Source organism: Myotis yumanensis, unplaced genomic scaffold (assembly GCF_028538775.1).
Source record: "Myotis yumanensis isolate MYYU_CA2020_CCGP unplaced genomic scaffold, mMyoYum1.0.hap1 SCAF_3, whole genome shotgun sequence".
Lineage (NCBI taxonomy): Eukaryota > Metazoa > Chordata > Mammalia > Chiroptera > Vespertilionidae > Myotis > Myotis yumanensis.
The window spans coordinates 1,542,227-1,554,254 of NW_027223754.1; the positions used below are offsets into that span (position 1 = coordinate 1,542,227).

The 12,028-nt window shown below is 59.8% G+C and overlaps 1 protein-coding gene across 1 annotated transcript in view; it reads left to right on the forward strand.

Annotated features, from left to right (window-relative positions):
* The window catches only part of CSMD1 (CUB and Sushi multiple domains 1), a 741,603-nt gene that overhangs the window by 574,981 nt on the left and 154,594 nt on the right, over window positions 1-12,028 (forward strand). The window contains exons 13-16 of the mRNA XM_070407812.1: window positions 2,660-2,842; window positions 4,253-4,579; window positions 7,820-8,014; window positions 10,555-10,693. Coding sequence (XP_070263913.1) covers window positions 2,660-2,842; window positions 4,253-4,579; window positions 7,820-8,014; window positions 10,555-10,693 — 844 coding nt within the window. The remainder of the gene's footprint in view (window positions 1-2,659; window positions 2,843-4,252; window positions 4,580-7,819; window positions 8,015-10,554; window positions 10,694-12,028) is intronic.

A 12,028-nucleotide genomic window follows, 5' to 3' on the forward strand; every position in this document is an offset into this window, starting at 1 on the left:
AGAGAGAAACAGTGATGTGAGAGAAACACATTGATTGGTTGCCTCCCGCACCAGCCCCAGGACCAGGGAGGGCTGGCAACCGAGGTACGTGCCCTTGACCGGAATCAAACCCGGGACCCTTGGGTCCGCAGGCCGACGCTCTATCCACGGAGCCACACCGGCCAGGGCCAGATACCACTTTTAGAAACAGCTCTGTGCTCTGTGTTCCTGCCCCGAGGGTCTGGGCCGCCTGCATAGGACCTTTCCCGGGTCCTTCTGAGGCCACACCAGGCACAGGCTCTTGTCTGTGCTGAGCCAGGCCTGCTGGCTGGTGTCCATGGGAGAGACGTGGTTCAGGCCTCCAGGCCTCAGTTCAAGTCTGGCCCCGCCTGGCTGTGCTCCGTCGAGGGCCACATCCTGAACCCCGCCCGTCCTTAAGGAGGTGCCGCCTGCAGCTCAGTGGCCCGTGTGCCCCCGGGACACTCAGCCCCTGTTGCTGGAAGGGGCCCTTCCTCCTATCACGACCCCTGTGGTGAGTGACGTGTGAGCCTGGGCCCCTGCGGTGAGTGACGTGTAAGCCTGGGCCCCTGCGGTTAGGGACGTGTGATCTTGTGCCCTGTGCTGCCTTTGTTGTGTTTTCTGTTCCTCTTGCTCTGCTGCTCGAGGAAACAGAGGTGGTCCGACCCCCGTGGTGGGGTCTGGATGCATGTGACCCTACGAGCTGGCCCCCTTCCCAGGTATCCCACAGCTCAGGGGGCAGCCCCTCCTCCCACGTGGACTGGGCCATCCCTGGATCCATCTCAGGGGCGGGCGGGGGGGGCAGGGGGCAGTGCCCACACTGTGGCATCTACCTTAAAACCACCCTGAAACCCAGCTCCGAGCCACCCTCCAAACACCCCTCAGGAGAACTTGGTCAGAGGCGGTTAGGTCGCTCAGAAAACCTAAGTCCCAACGTGCTCTGGACCCTGAGTTAATCGGTGCCGGCCCGTGAAGAACTGCGGGAGGCGGGCAGTAGTGCGCGTGGGAGACGCAAATCCATCCGCGGGCGTTAAAACGCACTCTTCCACCCGCCGGCGTGGCTCAGGGGCTGAGCGTCGACCTATGAACCAGGAGGTCACGGTTCAATTCCCAGTCAGGGCACAGGCCCGGGTTACAGGCTCCATCCCCAGTGTGGGGCGTGCAGGAGGCAGCCGACCCATGATTCTCTCTCATCACAGATGTTTCTATCTCTCTCTCCCTCTCCCTTCCTCTCTGAAATAAAAAAAATAAATAAAAATAAACACCCCCTCCCTTTGCCCTGTGCCCACTCTGCCAGCCCTGTGTGCCCATCCCGCCAGCCCTGAGCCCACTCCTCCAGCCCTGTGGACGATCTTTTAAGCGTGTGCTCACCCTGACACCCCGCCATGCCTTCTCCCACACACTCAGCGCAAAACCCCTCCCAGCCACGGGGTGCGTGCCCCCTGCCCCTCCCTGCCTCTTCCCAGGCATCTCCTCTGCAGGCGCTGACCACCTGGGCTCGCCTCTGACTCTGCCCCTCCAGCTATTTATGCTGGTCCCTCCTCCTGGTACCAACCCCAGGTGTCTGCTCGGTGCTCATTCAGGAAGCTGTTGTGTGGACTTGCCGCAGGTGCAGGGGATGGCTTGCACCCCAGTGCCGTCCGGGAGGCCCGGCCACGGCCTGTCCTGTGTGTGGCTAGTTGCCATGGTTTCCTCTGTGCGGTTACCCACCGGGTCTCCTGTCACGCTCACCCTGCTTACAGCCGGGTCTGCGAAACCCGGGCTACTGTTGACCTGGAGCATTGAGCAAGAGCAGCATTCAGCCAGGGTCCTGCCTGACCACACTCCCTGCTCTCCTCTCGCCCTTCGAACCCGCATTGGGCCTCGCATACTGGTCGTCACTGAAATTAGATGCATTTTAACTATTTTGTCGTTTCCCTCCCAATACCGTAACCCCCCCAAGTGCGTGCATCTTGCATTCCCCGTCCCTGTCCGCACCGCTCATTTCGAGAGCAGGGCCCAACCCCGCTGACCTTCCGAGAGGGTGTAGCTGGGCTCTCAGTCTCTGCATCCTGCAGTTAACGTTGGAGGCAGAGCCACGCTGGGCTCCTCTGCCGCGTTCAGCCTTTGTGTCCAGGTGTCACTGCCGTCAGGTTTTCGGGAAAAGAGGTCGATTCTGCATATTTTCTTCTCATCCGGAGGCCATACGTGTTTCATTTTGTCTCATGAATGAGCTCTAACCTTAGTTAAAGGAAAGAGTGTTCACATGGGCCTGCGGACTTAAATGCTCAGCGGGGAGGGCACTCTCCCTGGACTGTTGCCATGAGAACTGCCGGATTAGAACGGGACTGGCCTGCACGTCGGAGGCAGTGGCTGTGGGTGCCGCGCAGGCCGTGTGTGGCCAGGAGGGCTCGCTCACCATGTTCTTCGTAACGTCTGCATCGTGAGCTCCTCTGTGTAGCCACGCGTGTCCCTGAGGACCGTCAGCTAAAGCCTTTCTCTCACGTTTACATGGCGCCTTCTCCCGGCTTTTGTAACTGAACGTGGATGAATCGAGTCCCCGTGTTAAACTGCTGATGGAAATGGTGTGGAGACCAGCGATGGTCACCATGTGTTCCTGTTCTAAACGGTTAAGCGCTGTCCGCGTGCCTGTGTAATGATCCATCTGTCCCTCCTTTTGCAGAAATCGAGAAGGGGGGCTGCGGGGACCCCGGCATCCCTGCCTACGGGCGGCGCACGGGCGCCAGCTTCCTGCACGGGGACACCCTGACCTTCGAGTGCCAGGCGGCCTTCGAGCTGGTGGGCGAGCGCGCCATCACCTGCCAGCGGAACAACCAGTGGTCGGGCAACAAGCCCAGCTGTGTGTGTGAGTGTCCCCAGGGCCCTGCCCGAGGGAGCGAGACAGGGCGGGGGCGGGGGGCTCCCAGGCCCGGGACAGCCTCACGGAGGGGACCGACCGCTCTTCACGCCCCGCCCCTGCCTCGTCTCTCACTCGCCCCTGCCTGGTCCCTCACCCACACGGTCACCATTGTCACCTGTGCTAGTCAGTGCACCTGAGCGTCGGCCAGAAAGACCGTGGTCCCAGCAGCGCCTCCAGCAGGCGTGGTGAGCGCGGCGGGTGTTGGCGTGGATTCCATCCGACACCTGCCCGCCTCCTGCTGAGCCAGCTGATGGGGCAAATGGGAGATTGGACTTCAGTCGCTGAAACAGGGCGCTCTTTGTAACGACATAGAACGAAGGGAGGAAGTGTAGGTGCAATCATGTGGGAGAAGAACAAAACCTCCCCCTAGAAATGAATCCAGCAGGTGTTCCCTCCATAAGAGAAAAGTATACAGATACAGGGCACTGCCCCCCCCCCCCAGATGTGCACACACTTCGAGTCACTCTTCATTCCAAGGGGTGACATTGGGAAAGAAAGAAAGATCAATTGAGCTGTCAGCTGTAAGTGAGGATACTCTCTTGGGGACACCAAATAGGAAGGTTTTTCAGTACACGTTCTTTTTTTATTTTATATTTATCTATTTGTCTATTTATTTTTAAATCTTTATTGTTGAAAGTATTACATATGCCCCCCTTTCCCCCTATTGACCTCTTCCAGACACCCCCACCCCCACCCTCACCCTGGCCTTCTCCCTCACCCCATTGCCTGTGTCCGTGGGTGATGCTTACATGCAGACAAGGTCTTTGGCTGATCTCTTCCCACCCCCCTCCCCCCACTTTCCCTCTGAGGTTCCACCGTCCATTCCAAGCTTCCACGTCGCTGTACGCACAGCACACTCTCTTCAAAGTCATTTTCCCAGGAGGTTTCTATAGCAGCCACCCAGACGTGGTCTGATTTTCCAAGATAACGTTTCTCAGGAGTCACCCATGACCAATGACATATGTGGGTAACTTGAGCGACACCCACGTGAAGTGGGGAGTGAAACACAGGCCTGGAAGCCTGAGTGGAGCCTGGGACTCCGTGTTGATCTCTGCTCCTCCGAAGGCAGAGGCTTCTCACTAGAAAGGCCGACGTCTGCCCACGTCTCAGCCAGCTGGACGGGTCAGGTCCGAGCCCAGCCTGTGCTGGACCCGTGCAGGCTCGGGGGGGCACCCCACACGCTGGAATACTCTCTTTCCAGTTCGGGAAAGAGAAAGCGTAAAGGTCCAGAATTAGCCATTCACCTAGCGGACGGCCCTCGAGGGGCAGGCACGGCTCCCTCCCCGTCGGCCACCAGCTCCGTGCCCGGTCCTGGGCCCTGTGTGCGACGGGTGAACACTCTCTCCCTCCTCACAGTCTCCTGCTTCTTCAACTTCACGGCGGCCTCGGGGGTCATCCTGTCCCCCAACTACCCCGAGGAGTACGGCAACAACATGAACTGCGTGTGGCTGGTCATCGCCGAGCCGGGCAGCCGCGTGCACCTCCTCTTCAACGACTTCGACGTGGAGCCGCAGTTCGACTTCCTGGCGGTCAAGGACGACGGCGGCCCGGACGTGACCGTCCTCGGGACGTTCTCCGGCAACGAGGTGCCCTCCCAGCTGGCCAGCAGCGGGCACGTGGTGCGCCTGGAGTTCCAGTCGGATCACTCCAACACCGGCCGGGGCTTCAACATCACCTACACCAGTGAGTGCCGCGCCCGCCTCGCAGGGCCGAGCTTCCGGGTGCCCTGTGTTCCTTGTTTTCTTTCGGTTTTTATTTGTTTTTAAATATATTTTACTAGAGGCCCGGTGCACAAAAATTTGTGCACTCGGTGGGGGGTGGGGGGGGGTCCCCCAGCCCGGCCTGTGCCCTCTCCCAGTCTGGGACCCCTCGGGAGATAACGACCTGCTGGCTTAGGCCTGCTCCCGGGTGGCAGAGGGCAGGCCCAATCCCTAGGTGCAGCCCCTGGTCAGACTCAGAGCAGGGCCGATTGGGGATTTGGGGTGCTGCCCCCTGTCATGCACGGAGCAGGGCGGATCGGGAGGTTGCGATGCCACCCTTAGTCACGCTCAGAGTAGGGCCGATTAGGGGGTTGGGGCACCGCCCCCTGTCACACTCAAGGCAGGGTTGATGGGGAGGTTGCGGCGCCACCCCCTGTCACGCACAGAGCACGGCCCATCAGGGGTGTTGCAGCACCACCCCCTGTCACTCACAGAGCAGGGCCCATCGGGGGGTTGGGGCTCCGTACCCTGTCATACACAGAGCAGGGTCGATCAGGGGGTTGGGGAGCTCCCCCCTGTCATGCACAGAGCAGGGCCGATCAGGGGGTTGAGGAGCTCCCTGCTGTCACTCACAGAGTAGGGCCGATAGGGGAGTTGGGGCACCGCCCCCTGTCACACACAGAGCAGGGCTGATCAGGGGGTTGGGGCGCTGCACCCTGTCACACTCAGGGCAGGGCCAATGGGGAGGTTATGGCTCTACCCTGTCACACACAAAGCAGGGCCCGTGGGGCGGGGGGGGAGGTTGGGGCGCCACCCTCTATCACCCACAGAGCAGGGCCGATCAGGGGGTTGGGTCGCTGCCACTGTCACACACAGAGCCGCAGGGCGATCAGGGGGTTTGGGCACTGCCCCCTGTCACGCTGATCCCGGTGCCGGGAGGCATATTACCCTTTTACTATATAGAATAGAGGCCTGGTGCACGGGTGGGAGCCGGCTGGTTTGCCCTGAAGGGTGTCCTGGATCAGGGTGGGGGTTCCCACTGGGGTGCCTGGCCAGTCTGGCTGAGGGGCTGAGGGCCGTTTTCCCACTGGCGGTTGACTAAAAGCTCCCAACCGCTCCTTGTTTTCTTTTTTATTCTGGGCCAGCTTTAGCTCTGAGGCCTCGCCGCTGAAAACATGGATACAATGTTGCTAAAGCCCAGCTGAATGAAAGCCGGTTTCTGTGGTTTTGTTTAGCTTCTTATTTGCAACATAGTACATAGTTGCTTAGAGTTGCAGCTCAGAGGCCGGCAGCGCAGGCGGGGAACGTTGGAGTCCGCAGTCACTGCAGCAAGCAAGCCTCATGTTCGCTTCCAGCTGCCTGGCTGCCGGCCGCCATCTTGGCTGACAGTTAATTTGCATAAGGATATGCTGATTAGCCAATGGGAAGGGTAGCGGTCATACGCCAATTACCATGTTTCTCTTTTATTAGTGTAGATTGATTTTTTACAGAGAGGAAGGGAGAGGGATAGAGAGTTAGAAACATTGATGAGAGAGAAACATCGATCAGCTGCCTCCTGCACACCCCCTACTGGGGATGTGCCCGCAACCAAGGTACATGCCCTTGACCGGAATCAAACCTGGGACCTTTCAGTCCACAGGCCGACGCTCTATCCACTGAGCACACTGGTCAGGGCTCTTTTGGTTTTTAAATGTGTTGTTATTGATTGGCGAGAGGAAAGGAGAGGGGGAGAGAGGAACATCCCTGAGGAGAGAATCATCCGTCAGATGCCTCCTGCAGGCCCCACACTGGAAATTGAGCCTCTAACCTGGGCATGTGCCCTGACTGGGAGTCAAACCAGCAACCTGTTGCTGCAGGAGATGATGCTCAACCTGCAGGAGGGCCAGGGCATCTCGGAGGGTTTATAATCGTAATTAACATCATGAGAACACCAAAGCGATGTATCGTTATCCTGGTGACCGAAAAACACACCTCTCTGTTAGGTTCTTGGCTCGATCACCCCTGCAGTAAGGACTGAGTCTCTGACATGTCTTTTCTCTTCCTCCCTCCTTCCCTCCTTCCCTCCCTCCCTCCCTCCCTCCTTCCCTCCCTTCCTCCCTCCCTCCCTCCTTCCCTTCCTTCCTCCCTCCCTCCCTCCCTCCCTCCCTCTTTCCCTCCCTCCCTCCCTCCCTTCCTCCCTCTTTCCCTCCTTCCCTCCCTCCCTCCCTCCCTCCCTTCCTCCCTCCCTCTTTCCCTCCCTCTTTCCCTCCCTCCCTTCCTCCCTCTTTCCCTCCCTCCCTCCCTCCCTTCCTCCCTCCCTCCCTCCCTCCCTCCCTCCCTCCCTTCCTCCCTCTTTCCCTCCTTCCCTCCCTCCCTCCCTTCCTCCCTCTTTCCCTCCTTCCCTCCCTCCCTCCCTCCCTCCCTCCTTCCCTCCCTCCCTCCCTCCCTCCCTTCCTTCCTCTTTCCCTCCTTCCCTCTGTCCCTCCCTTCCCCCCTCCTTCCCTCCCTCCCTCCCTCCCTCCCTCCCTCTGTCCCTCCCTCCCCCTCCTTCCCTCTCTTCCTTCCTTCTTCTCATCTCTCCATCCATCCGCCTATGTACCCTCCCTGCAAAAGAAAAAGAAATCGTGTAGGGACAGGATGGAGGGTTTGGGCCAGGAGCTCGCCCTGGGACACCTGTGGCACTTGGTGAACTCTGATGGGAGCTAATGTTACCTTCTCTTCACCTCTGACTTCTCCTTGGCAACACGGATTCTATTGGCGAGCACCCCCTGCAGTGCACACTGAGGAGAGGGGGGCGGTGTGAGCTAAGGGCTGTGGCTTCCTGGCTGCTGGCTTCTGGGAGGCTCTGTGCTTAGCCCTGGCCAGGGCTCCTCTCATTGTACGGGAAAGCATCTCTGGGGGCGGCTGGCTAGTCCTCGTTCTGTGAGGGAGGGGCGGGCGCTGCCCATCAGAGTGAACTGCCCCCGGGCGGGGACTACGCAGGAGCCAGGACTCCGGCCAAGATGTGTCCGAACCACCCACCCATCCTCTCTGTCACCCTAGAGGGTGAGACAGGGCTGTCGAAGCTCATGGTGGCAGTCACGCCGCGTGCCCGCCTCTCACTAGGGCGCAGTGTGCTGTGGAGGAGACACTGTGTCTGTCTGTCTGTAGGACTAGGAGGCTGAGGGCTGGGACAATGCGCTTATAAGCAGGTCTGTGTCCTGTGTGATGCGCAGAAGTGATCTCAGTCCACTTTCCTGTCCAGCGTTTGGTCAGAACGAGTGCCATGACCCCGGCATCCCCGTCAACGGGCAGCGCTCCGGGGACCGCTTCCTGCTGGGGAGCTCAGTGACCTTCCAGTGCGACGACGGCTTCGTCAGGACCCAGGGCTCTGAGGCCATCACCTGCGCCCTGCAGGACGGCAATGTGGTGTGGAGCGCCGCCGTGCCACGCTGCGAAGGTGGGTGCCCCCCCTGAGGTGCCACCACGGGGGGTCCCGGGCAGCACACGGGCACACAGGGCACATGCCGGGCTTATACCACATGGGCACATGCCGGGCTTATCCCACACGGGCACACAGGGCACATGCCGGGCTTATACCACACAGGCACACACTGGGCTTATACCACACGGGCACACAGGGCACACACCGGGCTTATACCACACGGGCACACACTGGGCTTATACCACACGGGCACACAGGGGCTTACACCACATGGGCACACAGGGGCACACGCTGGGCTTATACCACACGGGCACACAGGGCACATGCCGGGCTTATACCACATGGGCACACACTGGGCTTATACCACACAGGCACACAGGGCACACACCGGGCTTATACCACACGGGCACACACTGGGCTTATACCACATGGGCACACACTGGGCTTATACCACACGGGCACAAGCCGGGCTTATACCACACGGGCACACACCGGGCTTATACCACACAGGGCCTTACACCAACACGGGCACATAGGGCCACATGCTGGGCTTATACCAACACGGGCACACAGGGGCTTATAACCACACGGGCACATACCGGGCTTATACCACATGGCACACAGGGGCTTACACCAACACAGGCACACAGGGGCACACAGGGCACATGCTTGGCTTATACCACACGGGCACACGGGCACATGCTGGGCTTATACCACACAGGGCACACGCTGGGCTTATACCACACGGGCACACGGGCCTAGACCAACACGGGCACACAGGGCCTTACACCACACGGGCACACAGGGCACATGCCAGGCTTATATCACACGGGCACAGGGGCTTACACCAACACGGGCACACACTGAGCTTATACCACACGGGCACAGGGGCTTACACCAACTCAGGCACACACTGGGTTAGACGCAGACCTGTAGGATCCTCAGCCCTGGAGCTGCACTCGGGGACCCTCCCAGGCCATGGGGGCTCTGCTCAGCCTGGCTCCGGTGTGGGAGGCTGACGCTCCCCACCCTGCTGTAGCCTGAGCGGCCCCTGGGGGCGAGACTGCTCTCCTTGTTCTGCGCTAACCTCACGCTGCCCTGCACAGCTCAGTGTCCTTAGAAACACCAGTGACCGGGGTGTGGGAGGAGGGAATTGCACACAAATACTCACTCACTCCACGCAGCACATGCTAGAGTTCACGGGGACTTGGTGATTAACTAGCAAACGATACCTCACCCAAGTTAAAGTGCTGCACGTGAGTCCACAAAGGACCAGAAAAAGCTGTGATCAAAGGCTGACCATGGAGAAGGACAAGCACCGAGGAGCCGCTGGGCAGGTCCTGTGGGTCAAGTGCACGCGGGGACCACCCCCCACCCGGGCCGGGCGCTGGCTCCTGCGGCATCTCATGACCCAGTGTTCGTGGAACAGGCCTGCACCAAGGTCCCCATGGAGAGTCAGCCACAGAACACATGTCGGGTCGGGAAGGCTTATTTTAGGAACACGGTTGCGGGGGACACGCCAGTGCAAAGGGTCCGTACAGCAGAGGATGGCGTCTGCGAGCCTGATTCCCACGCTGGCAGGTTGTCGTCACGTGTGTGAGCACGCGTGTCACTGGCACGCGTGTCTGCCTCCCGCTCTCCACCACGTGGTCTTCGCTTCCTGCGCCCCTGTGGTTGGGCGAGACCCTGTGCTGGGTTCTGGCCAATTCGGTGTAAGTGGCAGCGGAATTGTCAGCTTCTGGCCCGAGTGCCGACATCATCACTGAGCACTTGAGGGTTCACCTTTGTCGCTGTGCAAAGGCCCGTCTGTCTTTCATCAGGACGGAGCGACACAAGGTCTCCAGGGCCCTGCACAGGGCACAGCGATGTGCACAGACGCCGCAGGCGCAAAGAGTGGTGTGTGACAGGCTAGCTAGGCACACCCCATGAGGGAAAGGAGACACGTAGGGAGTGTTCATCATGCAGATTTAGGAACGTCTGAGGTAGTGAAACCATTCCTCCGTCTGTATTTGCTGTGCGTCTTTCTCAGATAGTATCTGTGGGTGTGGCTGACACATGAAATAAGTGTCATGAATGGAATGTGCTGCCGGAAAATCTCAGTGCAGTATGTTGCGTTCACTCGGGAATCAGTTTTGCTTTAGCGCTTGGGGGCATTCACTCTGCGAGCACAGCAGGGCGCCTTCCTACTGCCAGTGGGGCGTGCAGGGTGGGGTGTGCGGGGTGGGGTGTGCAGGGTGGGGGTGTGTGGGGTGGGGTGTGCAGGGTGGGGGTGTGCGGGGTGAGCCGTGCAGGGTGGGGGTGTGCGGGGGTGGGGTGTGCAGGGTGGGGGTGTGTGGGGTGGGGGTGTGTGGGGTGAGTCGTGCAGGGTGGGGGTGTGCGGGGTGGGGCGTGCGGGGTGGGGGTGTGTGGAGTGGGGTGTGCGGGGTGGGGGTGTGTGGAGTGGGGTGTGCAGGGTGGGGGTGTGTGGGGTGAGCCGTGCAGGGTGGGGGTGTGCGGGGTGGGGCGTGTGTCCACTCCACACGCAGTCAATGACCTGCGACCCCTCTCCCTTTCAGCCCCGTGCGGCGGCCACCTGACCGCGTCCAGCGGGGTCATCCTGCCCCCCGGGTGGCCAGGGTACTACAAAGACTCTCTCAGTTGTGAATGGGTCGTCGAGGCAAAACCAGGGCACGCTATCAAAATCACCTTCGACAGGTACGGAACAGCCTCCTTCCTTAATGGGGACCGAGGGGCCATGGTGCCCAGCGTTCTATCTAAATGGGCCCGGGGACTGTGGAGTACGGTCCTGCCTTATTGCTCCCCCAGAGGGGTTTGCTTAGAGGAAATAGGCAGGTGCTTGATACATTCAGTTCTTGAGCTTGATGCTCTGAGTCTCAGTTCAGAAGCGACAGTCTAGCCCCGCCCCCCCCCGGCCCCCACTGCTGCTGGCCAGACTCCCTGAGCCCCTCTGGATGCGCACCTGCAGGTGGAACCCACTCTGCCTGGTTCTTTGTGTTTGTTTTTTAAATATATTTTTATTGATTTCAGAGAAGAAGGGAGAGGGAGAGAGAGAAAGAACACCAATAATGAGAATCATTGCACACCCCCAATTGGGGATGGAGCCCACAGCCCAGGCAGGTGCCCTGACTGGGAATCGAACCTGGGACCCTTCCGTCCACAGGCCGGCGCTCTACCAACTGAGCCACACCAGCCAGGGCTGCTTGTCTGATTGCGCACGCGCCTCCTTCAGACCCTTAGCACCCCCTGGAAGCGCAGGGAACAGCGCCTCTGGTGGCGGTGGCGGGAACTGCAGGGCGGTGTTGGGCAGAGCTGGCCCTGGCCAGGTGACTTATCCACAGGGAGAGAGCCCAGGAGTGTCGCGGGCGTGGCTGCGAGATAACGTGTCTAATCACCTAAAGCACGATCACGCTACTAGAATTCTTCATAGTGAAACGTTTTACCATTTGTCTCAGCAACGAAATCCAGCTGAGGATTATAAAGCAAAAGTGGTTTGAAGGAATCACGTGTTTTAAAATCAAAGGGAGCGCGGTGGTTGGGGTGTCCAGCCTGCCCTCCGCGCCGCCTCGGGGTGCCCCTGGCAGGGCCTCCTCTGTGCGCAGGGGTCGGGGTTTGATGCTCAGGGATTATACTGTCTCACAGGGGATGGATGTCCTTAGTTTAGTGTAGTTTAGCTGTTGCTACTTTTCTAATCGATGGTGACAACCGCCCAGGGAAGGCTGTGAGCGGAGCGGGTGATCTCCTCGTGATTATCTGCCTTTGAAATGGTGAGCGATGTCATTGTTTAGTTGTTGTAGGACAACAGCAATCTCCGCAGGACGATCTCTCAAAAGAAAAGAAGTGACTCGGTTTACTGTCTGTGGTATGGGAGAGCGGATCCCTGCCCATCATCTTAACCCTCGGGTACACGCTGGGTGTGCTCCCCTCCCGCCACCCCCCCCTCCCCCCCCGTCGCTAAAGAAACTGAACACCGTGGTGCACATTAGAGAGGGGGTCTGCTCCCTGCTCACCCAGACTTCCGAGTTCGAACCC